The 17,349-nt window shown below is 35.1% G+C and overlaps 1 protein-coding gene across 1 annotated transcript in view; it reads right to left on the reverse strand.

Moving 5' to 3' along the window:
* Positions 1-318: 318 nt before the first annotated feature.
* LOC125242766 (aminopeptidase N) overlaps positions 319-17,349 on the reverse strand; it is a 79,356-nt gene continuing 62,325 nt past the window's right edge. The window contains exons 8-14 of the mRNA XM_048151700.1: positions 12,273-12,471; positions 11,146-11,426; positions 4,903-5,102; positions 4,070-4,237; positions 3,559-3,702; positions 2,015-2,093; positions 319-1,699 (exon numbers count right to left, since the gene is read on the reverse strand). Coding sequence (XP_048007657.1) covers positions 1,544-1,699; positions 2,015-2,093; positions 3,559-3,702; positions 4,070-4,237; positions 4,903-5,102; positions 11,146-11,426; positions 12,273-12,471 — 1,227 coding nt within the window. The 3' untranslated portion in view covers positions 319-1,543. The remainder of the gene's footprint in view (positions 1,700-2,014; positions 2,094-3,558; positions 3,703-4,069; positions 4,238-4,902; positions 5,103-11,145; positions 11,427-12,272; positions 12,472-17,349) is intronic.

Raw genomic sequence — 17,349 nt, forward strand, 5'->3', positions numbered from 1 at the left:
TGTATTTAGATAGAAGAAACAAGTTCATCTATCCGCCGCGGTCCCGGGTTCGAATCCCGGTAAGGGCATTTATTTGTGTGATGAGCACAGATATTTGTTCCTGAGTCATGGATGTTTTCTATGTATATAATTATTTATATATTATATATATCTTTGTCTGAGTACCCACAACACAAGCCTTCTTGAGCTTACCGTGGGCCTCAGTCAATCTGTGTAAGAATGTCCTATAATATTTATTTATTTATTATTTATTTATTTATCTATCTGTATAGGGACGTCAGATTTTGTACTGAAGTTGTTACTTGTCTGTGATTTTAAATATGTCTCAGACCCTTGAGTGTTCATAATTTTTGTGTTGTTGCAATTAAATATCACGTAGCGAGGCATTTTTTATGTTTTTGTTGACTTCAACTTACAAAAATTGATGCCCGAAAGCTGCTCAAGCATTAAAGACGGACAACTCAGTGTATTTTACTGAGTTCATTTGACACGCTAAGTAAATAGATACGTTTGATTAATCTAAGGTATGTATGACATCTGTGATTTTAACTATCTAATATTAAAATTATATTTGTCGAACAACGAATGAATGCGTGCTAAAGTTGAACATTTTGTGTTTGGTCCGTGAAAATTCAAAATCCATTAATATTACATATAAAATGAACTTTGGTATCAATAAGAGAGTCCGTGAACCGATGAAATACTTGACTAGTACAATATTACTAAATTGTGACTGATATAAGTAGAAAATTACTCCTAATTATCTTATTCGTATATCCGACATTTCTAAGACACATTGACAGAGGCCTTCTGTACGACCTAGCAAAAAAATATAAATAATTCGTCGGTTGAAATATCAAACTTTGTAACTCCATTTGTTTTAAACACTTAGGACCAAAGTCGTAAATTTCTTACTGCTTGGCTACGAAATCGCACTACCAATTACGGTATCTACAGTCATAGGTTGGAGAGAGAAACAGAGACAGGATCTTTCGTTCCCACCTATTGTTGTGTCCCATTGCAGGTATTTACTCCAGGAGTTAGGAGTTTTGCGATTTTAGCCAACGATATCTTATTATGCCACATTTCTTGCTCAATAGACAGTTTTTAAAGGCGTAGTGTGGCAGATTTGAGAGGATTTGTTTTTGGTTTCTCAAAAATGTTGGAGTCAATATCTTCCTCTAAAAAGATATTGCGCGCTTCTTGATGTTATTCTTCTAATCGTAGTGGTTTTTGCACCATACGCATCAGATTCTGAGACACGAGAAATCTTTTTGGTGTCAAACAACAGTGTTTGTTTACTCAAAAAGTGGTGATCGAGATATAAGAATTTCGTACACTGATCTTTATACCTTTCTAAATTACAATTTAGTTGGACTAGTCCATCGATAACTGTACACGTATAATAACTACGTAGTCGTAGGTACAAGAGGCAGAAACGCACTTTAAAAGACCAATGTACGATATTCTGTAAAACCTCAAGGTCTTTCAATGTTTTATCTCAGGCTATTAACATTTTTACAAAGCATTAGAATCCGACCAATCACGCTTTAGCACTGGCTTTGTCCGCGGCTAGCAGCCAATCAACGATAGGCTGGTAGTTCTTCTGCATCCATTGGACGTTGGCTTCTGTTCGTTCTAGAACTTGCTGGACTGGGCGGCCGAGCTCAGCGCAGTATTCTGTCACGAATCTTTTTAGCTGAAAAAGTTTAAAAAAAATGTTGGTTGCATGTATCTTCATGTTCGAGTCATTTTTTTAAATTGAAAATAAGAATAGAATAGATAATAATAGGAAATTTTCGAAAATTTCATTGGACGATACAACCTACAATCCCAAATGTGAGCTGTGCTGTGGAGTAATTTTTTTTACTGCGCACTGATGGTTTTCATCGTTTTGTCACATGTGTGGTGTCGTTTTGTCACATTCATCGCACCTACTATATCGATCTATATTTATAAAAGTATTTATAATTATTGTGTTCTGTCCCATTATCCGAATAGATTTACAACTAACCTCTTCGTATTCATGCGGTTGATTCAATCTTCTTGTCACCACCTTAACGATGGAGGCAAGGGTAGCAGCTGAGCCAATACTGTAAAAGACACATCAATAGTGAGTTGACAACAATACAAAAAATATAAAAGAATCAATTCACAAGTTTTTCTTTGAATCTTACATGGCGACCCTCTCAGGATTAGAACTTGGGTGGGATCTCCTTATTAAACACCGTGTTTCACCTAACACTAAAAACCTGAAAACCGGTTTGTTCAGAATCGAGAGTCGAATCGATTGAGCTATATCTTGATGGGTGTAATATTTTTATTTAAATTAGTATGATTAGTTATTTTTTACGTGCCTATTCTATTGTATTCGTAATGCAACATTGTGTATATCGCATTGCTAGAGGTTGTTTACCTTTTTCAGTATTTAGGGGTATTAATACTGGCTGGTTACTTGGGCGATTATTTTTTCCGCTACGAGTTTGACGTTGTTTGTCAGTTTAATCTTAATGTTTATCATAAGTCATAACAAATTGAACTCGTACCTAATTACAACCTTGTCATTCTGAATATTGGGTTTAAATTTGCTTACTGCGATTACCTAGCTGTCCAATTTGAAGTTTACTGTGACAAAGCTTTAAAGTGTTTTACAATGACATCTTAGGTGTCTATTGGTAAACCTTATGTCGTTGCAGTAACGTACCTACACAAATAAATAGTTTTATGGTTTATGATGGTAGTTAGCAATTATCTTATTAAGTGTAGAGCTAAAAGTCAAGTAGAGCTGTACAGAAATTTAAAAATTCAATTTAAAAAAAAAGTAACGATCAGATTAAAAGATGAATACTCTAGATGAGTTTAAAAAAATAATAATCAGTTGGGGTGTCTGAGGTTTTGAGTGATACCGGAAACACGTTGTATAAGTGTTCATTCATTATTTATCTAGTTTATAATATAAATTAGGTTGTACTCGATCATACGATCAAGATTAATATGGCCGGATGGCGCTAGATGTAGTCATATTTTAATGTACAGCTATGACGAGTCCGACCCGATAATATTGTGTAATAATGTAATGTCTGTTATAAATCTTTGTTGTCTTTTGCATACTTTCTTTTTTGCTATTTTTTATTTTTATTAGTGTTGTATTCATAAATTGTTACCTGTCGTGATTGTTTTCACCGAATGGCCTCATCGGAAGACCAGCGCTGGAAGTCGCCAGCAACATGCTGAGATGAGACCATTTCGTGGCACTTTTGTCTGTTAGCCTTTGTGTGTATGGTTACTTGTTTGTGTGTCGTTAATTTTTGTGTATATTATATTGTTATCGTCGTTGTTAAGTGCTTACGAATAAAAAAATATTCTTCTATTCTATTCTATCTTACACTAAATTTGTCTTTGCAACCCAACATCTCGATGGACACAAAAATTATAATCCGATTGTTCTTTCTAATCTGTCTGGCATAGTGCCCAGCATAATGTCAATGTAATTTTTGGCGTGGTTTCTCTAGAATTCTCTTAAGCGGTTGCTGCTTTTAAAAATTCTGTTATACTTACAACTCCTTGAGCCTCTGCCAGTTGGCCCGAACGAAGTTGAAGGCTATGGGCTGGCCGATGGCGGAACTTGCCACAGCGGAGAACACACGCAGAGTGTCCTGCTTACGTATGCCGCTGTCGTTTCGAAGAGACAACTCCAGATATCTGAAAGGATTTAATGACAATAACTATAGGAGACCATTTAAGATTTTCGTGGAAAGCTTGTCTGAAGATTTTGATGCAATGGAAAGGCTAGCGGTACACCCAAAAAGACACATGACTTCATTGTCTTATCTTATCATAGCTTCTATGGGTGGGGTGGCTAACATTGGCTATCAAAGTAAAAATCATTGGCTACAAGTGTTTAGCTCTGTTGGGCACATCACAAAGTTCTATTTACTTTTTATCTCTCATGTATTTTTTTTATTTTTACTTTCTGACATACTTTTCAATCCTTCTCTCGCACATAAGTCACATAACGTATCTATAAATGACTCCAAAAGGCGGATCAATGTCACTTGTGATAACTTACCTGTACAAAAGATAAGGTGCTCTCGTGCAACCTAGCACTGATAGTAGCAACTCTCGTTCAGAAGGCGAGCTGGCCGCTCTGAAGCGGTCCCACGCGAAGTCCCATTCACGGGCGTTGCCGGTTTGAACTCCCACGCAGTAGACCGTGCTGCGAATGTCCGCGTGGATGCTGAAATATAAACAATTGAGAAGTCATTAAAATAATAAGCGATATGGTGGTCGGAAGATTATTTATTTAAAAAGAATGTTAGTGTTAGAAGTATAGAATAGAATGGAAAAAACTTTATTCAGGACGCTTAAACGATGAAGTCACAGTTAATTAAAAAAAAACCTTAGTTATCTATGTTCCAACAAGCTTTCGAGATGCCAGAAACTATACCTATATATATGAATCATGCACCTAAACGGAATGGTTAAGGTTGGCTCTTGACGGGGCTAGCTTTGATAAACAGACCAATTTAGTCCCATAAAAGTTAGAAACCTTAGTAATAAGGGTAGTCATGTTGCCACAAATCAAAAAAGGAGATCTTCAAAAAAGGAGTGTACAAGTTTCTAATGGGTTGGCAAAGCGCATGTGACACCCCTTGAGTTGCAGGCGTTCATAGGTTACGGTGACCGCTTTCCATCAGGCGGGCCGTATACCTGTTTTCCACCGACGTGGTATAAAAAAATGGTTTTTGGTTCAAGCTTCCATTAAAAAATGGAGTCTATTAGGATAAAACTTAGTCACGCCATAAAGGTGGCCGACGGAGACAAGATCCAAAACTGTTCAAAATAGTAAAATAACAAGTTCTTGATCAACATAAGTTCGAAACAAGAAATAGCTAAACTTACTCATTCAAAGCATCAGCGTTCGGCGTGAGCATCCAGTTCGTATACTTGATGACAGCGGTCCTCAAACATTCCTCGTGTTCCAGATGGCAAGCCGTAGACAGCAGATCCACCCGCTGTTGTGCCCGGACTACGCTCTCGTTTGCCGCCACGTCCCAGCCTATCTCCTTCACTGCTCCGTCCAGGAGTTTGAGCACGTAACGCTGAAAGACAAGATAAAATTTACAGTGGCCGATTTCTCAACAGTGACAAATTGTTGCCCTACAGTGACTTCGCCGCTCATTGCAACAAGGAAATTTTCACGCTGAGAGTGAACAATATTACTTATCAAGTTAGAAATAAGCACAAAATTGTTAGTGTCAAGTATCAATGTCAGTATGGTGCAACAGCCCACAGTAAACTCTCGTAAGAGCACGGTTCTATCTATCTATTCTAAACATCTTGGTCAGAGTTGTATTTATTCCTTGGCCCCATCACCAGCTTGGCCCAATTTTAAAGCAACAAAATTGAACTAAAATTGAGGAGTACAAAGGTAATATTCCAGTTATAACACCTTTGCAGTGCAGCGATGCTCCTAATAGGCTAGTTTCCTACTAGTCAAATCAGCTTCTTTTTAACCGACTTCAAAAAAGGAGGAGGTTCTCAATTCGACTGAATGTTTTTTTTTTTTTTTATTTTTTTTTTTTTTTTTTGTATGTATGTTACTCGATATCTCCGAGAATCGTGGACCGATTTTCAAAATTTTTTTTTTGATCGAACCGGTATAACCCCGAGATGGTCCCATTGGCACCAAGTCAGGGTCTGATGATGGGATCCTGGAGAAATCGAGGGAACTCTTCAAATGTTATAGGCTTATGTAATGTTTTTAGTCTATTTTTCAAAGGTACACCAGTATTTACGTCTGATGGTAATAATTTTATGTGGCTGAGCTGATGATGGAAGGTCAACTCCTCAATGGTTAGGAGTTTAAGGATAATTCTTTCACTACTGTACATGTATTCGAACTGATACATATAATATCACTAGGAACCACTAAAAATCAACTGAGCTGATGATGGAAGGTCAACTCCTCAATGGTTAGGAGTTAAAGGATAATTCTTTCACTACTGTACATGTATTCGGACTGATACATATAATATCACTAGGAACCACTAAAAATCAACAAATAAATAAACTTTTTAACAAAAAATAAAACCGCCTTCAAAAATAAGCGCGTTACAAAACACGGAGAAACTAAAAAGCCAAAAATAATAAACCTTTCAATTCAGATTTCTTATCGTATTGCAATAAGCTAAACATCCAAATTATAAACAAATCAATTATTTTTGGAGTCGGTACCAGCCTGTGTATGGTTGGGTGGGGCAAACAAGCAATAGCAAGGCGACGAACAGGTCTGGTACCGACTACAAAAATAATTGATTTGTTTATAATTTGGATGTTTAGCTTATTGCAATACGATAAGAAATCTGAATTGAAAGGTTTATTATTTTTGGCTTTTTAGTTTCTCCGTGTTTTGTAACGCGCTTATTTTCACGTTAAAAAACTTATAACAAGAGATTTAAAACGTAGATCCAGGGACTCTGTGAAAACACTAGATGAGTCAGAGTTGTGCAAATCTAATTAGAGTAGCGTTACTAATCGGATTTGAAGTTGGAGACGCCAACCATAGCGTCTGAGAACCGGCGTTCAAATTTGAATAGTTTACTTTTCATCTCCTGTTTCAGCGCTAAGAAAATATTTGTTTCATTTCAGCACTGTTTTTAATGCAAATGTTTTCGCAATACCATTTAAGATTATGTAACTTCGTAAAAATATGTTTTAATAATAATCAATAATATAAACAGGTCCTAAAGTCATCGTCCGCTTCGTTCGACGTATTTTAAACTAATATGAACTACAAGAATTTTACAAACAGGTTATGTAACTAATAAACATAATAGAGAAATTCCCATCAAGTTTGTACATTTGTATCACGTCTCCGATTTGGATAAAAATTGGTAGGCTGATAGAGTCCATGATGCTGAGCAAGATCCACTAGGTTTCCCAAAATGTCCTATGTAGTTTGTATGAAACCTTCCTTTTTTGTTACCAGATTTCTATAGGTACATTTTCGGTAACAAAAAAGGAAAGTTTCATACAATCAACCTAGGACATTTTGGGGAAACTTAGTGGATCTTGATCAGCATCATGGACTCTACCAGCCTACCAATTTTTATCCAAATCGGAGACGTGATACAAATGTACAAACTTAACGGGAATTGCTGAATAACGTTATACTAGATTTCTATCTACGTCCAAAATAAATTATTTTAAATGGCGTACTCTGGATACATGAAATATTAAGAAGTAGCATGCTTTTATTTATTTTCAGACATGTACATTATTAATAGAGGATGAAATATTTTATGTAGATAAAAAGTTTCAGACTAATTATATGTTATATGAATAGTAGATTATTTATTAAATAGCTTTTAAAGATACACCAATAAATTATGTAACATTCCATACTATACTAACCGAACCTTGAATATTTACCTATCTTAGGTAGAATTTATGATAAATAAAGGATTAAATAAAGGCCCTTTGTTATTCTGTTTTCGTTAATTCTGATGGTGATAAAATGATAATGTATTACATTATTGATGATAACAGTATTTCAGAGACAAAACTATCGTCAAGGATGCCTATAAGTACAGTCAAGGTATTAAATATAGATGCAGACAGAGATAGAGAGATTTAGATATGTTATTCTAATAACGTGTACACATGTAGGTATATCACGACCCAGTAATGAGAATTGTAAAAGTACTATAATATAGTTTATTTTGATTGTAAAATAAAATTGCATGTGACTTATACTGTGATGCAGACAAAGAGTCAAATATATGTATACACGACTTTATGGCTTACACGTTAAGGTTGTGAATACATAATTATTTTTGGCACTTTGTCCGGATGTATAATTGTATAGGTATAGTTAAATTTTGTCAGTTTTGATAATGAGGAAGGTACGCAATTAAGGAAGTAAACAATAGGATTAATATATGATGATTCGATAAGAAAACCGGCACTTGTCCTTTTATAATAGGTAGGTACCTAGTACCTACTGGAAGTAAGTTTCTGATCTATTATACACAGAGATCGGATATCTGGACGTCATTCTAACAACATAAGGTTCATTATTCCGAAAACGTCATACAATTGACGCCCAACTGTTCGATCTCTGATTATATATGAATGAAACGTAAAACTAATATTATCAATTAATAAAGGTTTCATAGGCATTTGCGTATATGTATAAATTTATTTCACCGAAAACATTTTTTAGTCAAAAAATTAAGTCCTAAAATATGACAAAGGAGGAACGTTCCAAGGTGTTAATTTAGGTTTTTTGTGAATTTTAAAAGAGAGTACACTTTTAACAAATAAAAAAGCATGGGCTTTTAATATGTCTATCACTATTATTTTATTTTTATTTTTATTTTCTTTATTGGAGAAACAAACAGGAATAAATGTACATAAAACATAACATTCGAGTGGGTATAGGTAAACATACATCTACCCCCTTAAAAGTTCTCACTAAAACATATGGGTTATAAAATACTTAACACTACACTAACATTAACAGTAGGTGTTCTAAACTAAAATTAAATTTAAATCATGCTTAGTTTGAATGACGAAGTTTATATTTGATTCATTAATCAACATTTGAGCTATTTCTATCAATCAATCCAGTTACATCACAAAAAATTTAATACTGTTATAACGAAGCGGTCAAATACTGCAAGCAACGTTCACCTTTCGCACAAGATTTAAATCACTTTCGCACAGACCGTTATGTAAAGTAACTGTAGGGTGGCAAAATGCGCAAAATGCCTCGGGCCCCTGGCCAGAGTGGCCCAGATTGACCGAATTTGCCAAAACATAAGCTTCAACTAGTATATAAGGTGCATTAAGGTAATTCCGAATGACAGAAATGCTCTGGTAATTCTGAAAGGGGAATCTTGATATGATGGAAATAATGGTGATTTTTGTGCGACTTTCGAAATTAGACTACTTTCGGAATTACCCCAATGCACCTTACAGACAAGGTTCTGTACCTAAACTTGAGAAAAGCCCGCCTTAGTAGAACCCAACAGTTTCATGCAACTGCAAGAATCAAATAGATATTTTAATGTAGTTGTACAACATTCATAATGTAAAATATAAACGTTGTCCATTTCTGAATGACTTTTTAAAGAGTCGTTAGTTTTCCTTATATGAGTCGCAATTTGACCTTCTTATTGACGCAATTGTACGACTTGTAACGTAAAACGTCGCAATTTTGCTATCAAAAAGTTGCAATGCTGCTATCAAAAAGTCGCATGCAGAGCATCATCCGCGATTTTCCAATCCATATATATATATGTAGTAGTTAATCTTTCTCGGTAGCTAGAAAGAGACACTTTTATGATGACACCTCCACATTTTATCTTTTCAAAATCCGAGTACGCTTACTGCGACAGTTTCGACCGCCATTATGTACAGTCACCGACAATAACATCGTACAAAAAAGACCAAGAAAATATCTGACACAATCTTATTTCTACAGCCATAAGAGCAGATATTTATGCAGTATTATTTTTATACGTTATTGCCGGTGACTGTAAAGCCTGGCGTCCACTAGGCTCGTCGAGTCTCACGCCTTTGCATTTCTTATGAAACTGCGACCATTAGCGACGCGTCGAATCGCATTCAAATGTATGAGGATTCGATTCGACGCGGCTCGATTTCGCCTAAGTGGACGCCAGGCTTAATAAAGACGCCTTCTCCAGACAAGGGCGGTCGTAAGCGGCGGCTCTCGCAGACGCCGCAGGCCGTGGTGCAGCCCAAGGTTCAGAAGCCCTCCATCAAGATCGCAGCCAACGTGAAGCCTCAGCTGGTGGTCAAATCTCAGCCGCAGAAGCCTCTTAAAGTTGCTAATATACAGGTATAAATACATGAACATTTACAATTAATCATCTTAAGTCCTTATTCCTAAAAAGATATAACAAAAAAGATAAAAGCAAATTCAGTGCAATTATATAACTTGCAATACGATAAGAAATCTGAATTGAAAGGTTTATTATTTTTGGCTTTTTAGTTTCTCCGTGTTTTGTAACGCGCTTATTTTTTAAGAACTGTCAAAACGATTTGGTAATATGTAATATGGAATTACTATGAAATACTGAGGAGTGACGTCACGGTCAATTCATTTACTTTATATCTTTCTCTTTGACTTATTAAATAGAAATTACGTTTGAACATAACTACTGTTCATTTTTTCTTCTAATTATGTAGTGCTTTATTTCGTGCACTGCATAAAATATTTTATTCTTAGTATAGGAAACTAGCCTATTGGAATCTTGCAAGAAAAAGTAATTGTCCATGATAAAGTCATCAGACTTCGTGAAACATCGTCCGATATATTGAAATAGAAATTTCGTGTGATTGTTCCATAAACAAAAATAAAGAAATTCAAACTAAATTTGAAACAGGTAACGCCATCTATTGAGTTTTCTTGAAGCTTGCTATCGATAAATTGCTTTATTATCATATAGTTAAGATAGACATAACCCTTGATTGATTGATTTGATGATAATAAGATCCGGAAAACTTTGGCAATTACAATTATAATCTATTGGTATTTTTATAATCTTCTAATATTAATCGTAGGATATACTAATAAGTTGATCAATGCATATACGAGTCACGAAATTCCTTGGCTGACAAAAACTATTTACATTGTGCTTTATGTTCTAATGCAGGAAGCCCCTTTTACTTACCTTCCAAGGTAAATAGCTGTTCATGGTCCGTACAAGCTAAACGAGACAAACATTTTAGAAAACTACAACACAACAACACAGGAGCCGGCAAACTGAGAGCCTTTTTAGGCGCCTCACAACTACGTTGGACAAATAGAAGGTGTGTAGGAGTCAACCAATACATTAAATGTCTTCACCAGTTTTTAGTGGCAGGTACTGGTACCTGGCGCGATATTGGTTGATTCCCCCACACATCTCATTTTCGACGAACTCTTTAAGTAGACAACTGCATTTGCGTCACTCCTCAAGGCACTCGAAAGAATATGTGAGTTCACAGGTATTTGGAGGATCAAGTTCTGTTAACTATTTTTATTGGCATCCCTAAAACTGGTCATTTGTACAAGTGGTTGTTGTCAGATTTGCCGACCCCTGCATGAACATAAAATATTATACAAAAACACACCTTGTACTCTAGATAATAAGCTCCTTTAGACAGCATAGTGTCGATGTAACCTAGGGCCACTAGTCCCGCTTTCCACGGCACATAACTTCTCTCATGGACGAGGTAACTGGTGATGTCTAGGGCCGTTTTGTAGTCAAGTCTTCCAGCCAGGGCCAAGTTCATGGCATCATCGACGATCTGAGCCCTGTTGATGGGGTGGATCTCTTGGAAGCGTTTTGGGTCGTTAAGGATTTTGATGAGCATCTGCCAGTTACGCTGGTCGTAGTTAATGCGATAGAAGCCTGTAAAAAATGTTTATCGTTCTTATAAATCATTCTACCACTGACGCTGAAGTTATCACTTGAGAGAAGTTGTTACTGGTGAATGATTTTTGGGTTGAAATAACGAAAACCTGAAATTATTTTCTATGGTATCATCAATTCAAAACGAGCATTTATCGTAGGAACTTAATTTAAAGCTTAGTTTAGATTTAGCGAGAGACACCTTCTCTAAGAGCATTAAGAACTAAGAAGTGACTACGTGGGTAAGGTATGTTTTTATTATGCAAATGCATGAGTCAGATTCACCATTTTCAAAACAACATCTTCCTTAAGATAATCGGTTCGGCGAACCAATTTAATAATCATTTAATTAATTAATACTGACTCATTCTGGATTGTGGTCTGTAAAAGCTCAAGATAATATCTCAAACAATTCATCAATAATTGACAAACTTCCTCTTTTCTGAAAAAATCTTATAACAAACTATTTTCATTCACTAAATAAGACTATGATTATGCGAGGACTGCTCCGCTTTTCGTGCGTCAGAGTCGTTATACAATCTAGTACTTCAAGTCAGTAGCAGACAAAAACCTATCTAAACCTGATTTTACCGGGTTACCTTTTCCTTAGGAACCAAAGGTTCGTCATCATTAACTCAAAGTCAGACAGTATGATTATTATGACTTCGTATAATATACTACGGACTTTGATGTTTCTACTGGACATTAACAATTGGCCAGGCATCTTTAGTGATTAAAAACGTTTGACCTTTCCCCTTGCAGTCTTGTTTAGGCTCCTTTGACTCAAAGTCAGATTCTATAATAATTGTGTGTGCCATCTTAACACTACACTATGAATTTCCTCACCTGTCTGCTGAATATTAGCAATCAGCCAGTCATCCTTTGCAATGGAAATATTCCTGACAACCTTCGACTTCTCTCCTCGCAACCAGAGTTTAGGCCTCGTGGACTCGAAGTCGGACTCTGTTGTCGTTGTGTAAGATATCGGGATCCACCAAACTGGGGACTCTTTGCTTTCGCCATTGTTGATCAGGACAAAGCGCTCCTGCAAAAGTGACCATAAATTTTAAGAACTATTTTAGACACTTACACTTTGATTATTGCAGATTTTTTGTAGCCGTGTAGTTGTGTCAAGCAAATTACTTTGGAGCATGGAAAAGTAATTTTAAGAAATGGATTTAAAATGCTTAAGCTTTATATTTAAGTCAATACATTGTAGGTAGTAAATAAGGACATCATTTATTTGTAACGAATATATTATGAAGATGATTTGCAATTTTTCAGCCGATATATCGGCAATTACGGACAACTTCGGGGATTTTTTATAAAAGTTTAAGATTCAAGATTCAAGATTCAAGATTCAAAGATTCAAAGATTTATTTGTTCAACATAGGTAAGTTACAAGATGTTCAATAATTGTTTTCAGTATCACTATGTCGTGCCTATTGGCATACAAATATATTAATAATATAGTTACACTATATTGTCTTCGGTTACCGCGATAATTACTCATGAAATAAAACTATGGAAACGGATTAAATCGCGTATAATGAATTTAAAATACATCCCGACGTTTCGAACTCTTTACAGCGTTCGTGGTCAACGGGTGACGCTGTAAAGAGTTCGAAACGTCGGGATGTATTTTAAATTAATTATACGCGATTTAATCCGTTTCCATAGTTTTATTTCATAGTTACACTACTTAATTAAAATATCACAGTCAAATATCAAAACAATAACATTCAAACAGGGTTATCTCATGCAATCAATTCAATCTAATAATTTAATAATGTCAAAGTAATGTTCTAAAAAAAAAAAAAAATAATAATAATAAATAGGTAATTATAATAATCTCAATTCATTTTAATTTATTTAATTTACAATTCAGTTAAAAATTCTCTTATAGTGTAATAGGCTTTCTCTATAAGGAATACTTTAAGTTTTTCTTTGAAAACATTACTTTTGTCCTTATATGCTATTATATTTGGCGGTAACTTGTTGTATATTTTGTGCGCCATTCCTAGAATGCTTTTTTGCAAAAGTGCAGTCTTACTTGGTACTTTTTGCGAAGACTTTATTTTATTTTGAAGTCGTACACTCTTAAATTTAGTAAATAGATTTTGGTTTGTATTTACAAAATTGGCCATTTCATATATATATAAACTTGGCAATGTAAGTATATTAAGGCTTTTAAAAGATGGTTTACATGAGCCTCCTTCTTGGATACCACAGATTGTTCGTATGCATTTCTTCTGAGCCTTAAATACACATTCTTTATTGGTGGAGTTTCCCCAAAACAGGACACCATATCTTAAATTAGAAGTTACATAAGCATGATATGCAGTTAATAGTGACGATTTGTTTGCTCTTTTTTTTAAATTGTATAGAGCGTATGAGTATTTACTTAATTTGTTACATATATTGTCAGTTTGTATTTTCCATGTCATCTTATTATCTATGCTTAATCCTAGAAATTTTGTTAAGTCCGTTTCATTTACTTTATGCCCTCTGTAACTTATGTTTAAAGTAGTAGATTTGGTTCGTTGCTTAAATGTCATGATATTGGTTTTGTCCAGATTTATTCTAAGATTATTATTATCAAGCCATTCTATGATAGTATCTAAGGTATTATTTATTTCAGTTTCATATGATTCTATATTTTGACCAGAAAAAATAATAGTGCTATCATCTGCAAAGAGAACCATTGGATGTACCGTGGCCTTAGGCATATCATTAATATAAATTAGAAATAATAATGGGCCCAACACACTTCCCTGAGGTACCCCATAATAGATATTCCTAAAACTAGATGTGTAGATTTCCTCTGTCTTCGTAGTCAAGGATATTCTTTTAATTTGTGTAATTTGTTTCCTATCTGTCAAGTATGAACGGATTAGATTGAAAACATTTCCGCGAACTCCATAAGCAAAAAGTTTGTCTAAAAGTATATTGTGATCAACGAAATCGAATGCTTTCGACATGTCCATATACAAGGCACACGTAGGAATTTTTTTGTCCATATTATTAATTACTTGCTGTACTAAGTCAAAAATAGCGAGATTTATGGATTTTTCCTTTCGAAATCCTTTTTGTTCCTTTGCAAACAGATTTTTATTTTCAAAGTAGTTATATAGACTGTTGTATATGACTTTTTCTATAATTTTGGCAAATACAGAAATCAACGCAATTGGTCTATAGTTCTTCATGTCTTCTTTATCCTCTTTTTTATAAAGAGGTCTAACAATGGATATCTTTAGTTTGGTAGGAAACTCACCGTGTTCAATACATAAATTTATTATATAACTGAGTACAGGAGAGATGATGTTACATGTTCTTTTTATAATTTTTGTATGTATATTATCGTATCCGGTACTATTCGTATTTTTTAGAGAGTGTATGATTAGCCTTATGTCATCAGGATTTGTCGGTTTCATAAATATGGAGTTAGCATAGTATGTCATTGTTTTCTTATAGTTAGTTTTGTTGTTAGTGTTACTAGGAGGATTAACAGGACTAACTTGATCGATGAAATAATTGTTAAATTCCTCTGCAATATCTTTAGGATGAGTAAATGTCTTTCCATTGGATACAATTTGTTTAATGTTTTCGATGGGGTATCTGGCCTTAGATGAATTAATAATTTTCCATGTAGCTTTTGTTTTATTTCTTGAACTTTCAATGTACCTATCATTTTCGGATCTTTGAGCATTGCTTATGATTTCTTTGAGTTGTCTGGAATAGCTTTTTAATTTGTCTTTTAGGTCGGGATTTCGCGTCAATCTATATTTCCACAACAAATCTCTTTTCCGTTTACTACAATGTTTAATACCATTTGTTATCCATCTAGGCTTAGTAGTGGTGTTAAATCTACATCGTTTCTTAGGAAAACATAATTTATAAAATAGGTCAAAAATGTCAAAGAAATTATCAAATGCTTCGTTTGGATTGGTTGATAAAAATACATCATTGAAACTAATATTACTAAGGCAATCTATAAATTTGACAATGTTTTGCTCTGATAAATCTATTTGTTCTACATACCAGTATGGAATGGAACATGTTTTCTTCACTGGACACTTTAACAGCTGTGCGGTGTGGTCAGATAAAGCTAGTTCTAAAACCTCAGCTTTACTACCTCTAATATTGTGGATTATATTGTCTATGCAAGTTTGACTGGACAGTCTGGTTGGCTTTGATATTCCTGGCACAAGGTTGTAACTACTTATTAAGCTTTTGAAATCGACCGAGTGAGCAGTCGTTTTGAGTAGATCTATATTGAAATCGCCGCAAATGATTATCTTTTTGCTGTTTTGGCAGAACTTATTTAATATTTCATTCAGTTTGCACAGAAACAATGACACTGTAGCTGAGTTGTTTTTTGGTACTCTATAAACACAAACAACAATGATTTTATGATCAATCAATTCAACTTCTATGATATTAAGAATAGAGGTTTTCGTGATTTCAGAGATAATGTTGAATCTGTGAATATTTCTTACTAAAATACAAGACCCTCCATTCCTGTTATCTCTCGTAAAGTATGCTGCTAATTTATAATTTGGAATAGCTATGTGGGCTTCATCGCCACATTTCATGTTATGTTCAGTAATACATATTACATCGACTTGTTTGCCAGAATCGTTTAGTTCTTGTAGGTTAACATATAATATTGGGTTGGTAAGAAAGTAATGAGCGATCGATTGAATTCCACATAAAATTTTTGAGAGAGTTCTAGAATCTTCTATGGTCGAAAGTATATAAAGGGCGAGTCGCACAGTTTCTCGTCAGTCATTCACTAGCTGTCGCCGACCTAATATAAGGAAGAAAATGGACGAATTAAAAGTGCATATAAGGCATTGCTTACTATATGAATTTCAGTCTGGCCATTCAGCCGCCGAAGCAGTGCGTAATATATGTCAGCGTATTGCTCCTGAAGTTGTGTCTGAGGCCACGGCGAAACGATGGTTCCAGCGGTTTCGTAGTGGCGACTTTTCATTATCAGATCAACCTAAGTCTGGTCGACCGGTGAAGATTGATGTAGCCAAATTAAAAACCTTAATTGAAGGAGATCCGAGGCTAACGAGTCGTACTCTTGCTACCGAGTTAGGCTGCTCTCATGTCACCATAGAAACACATTTACACGAGTTGGGAAAAAACTACAAATACAGTGTTTGGATACCGCACGAACTTGATAGAGATCAACTAAACCGCCGTGCCGATATCTGCATACAACTTCTGTCTTTTCGCCGCACATTCCGCTGGTTGGACCATCTTATCACTGGAGATGGAAAATGGGTCTTATATATAAATCACACACGCAAACGTCAGTGGCTAGCTCTAAACGAAAAAGGAATAGAGGCACCAAAAACAGAGCCTCACCCGAAAAATGTTATGCTGTCCGTTTGGTGGGATATTCATGGTATTATTCACTGGGAACTCCTACCAAGTGGAATGACTGTTACCGCATCAGTATACTGTAATCAGCTTGAAATTTTAAACCAAAAAATCTGTCAGAATCGTCCACAGCATGCTAAAGTTTTTTTCTTACACGACAATGCTCGCCCACACATTGCAAAAGTGACTCGGCTAAAGCTATTGGAGCTAGGTTGGAAAGTGATACCTCATCCACCGTACTCTCCAGACTTGGCACCTACGGATTACGCATTGTTCAGATCGCTAAGCATTGCCTTGAATGAAAAAAAGTTCGATGATCAAACCCATCTACAACAGTACATAGCTGAGTTTTTTGAATCTAAACCTAAGAACTTCTTCGCCGATGCTATTCATTCTTTACCAGAACGATGGAGACAAGTAGTAGATAACGAAGGCCGTTATATTTTTGATAAATGATTAAAATAATAAATTAAATAAAAATTACAATATTGGTTATGATTCGCTCATTACTTTCAAAGAATTAGCTCAA

Source organism: Leguminivora glycinivorella, chromosome 3 (genome assembly GCF_023078275.1).
Source record: "Leguminivora glycinivorella isolate SPB_JAAS2020 chromosome 3, LegGlyc_1.1, whole genome shotgun sequence".
Lineage (NCBI taxonomy): Eukaryota > Metazoa > Arthropoda > Insecta > Lepidoptera > Tortricidae > Leguminivora > Leguminivora glycinivorella.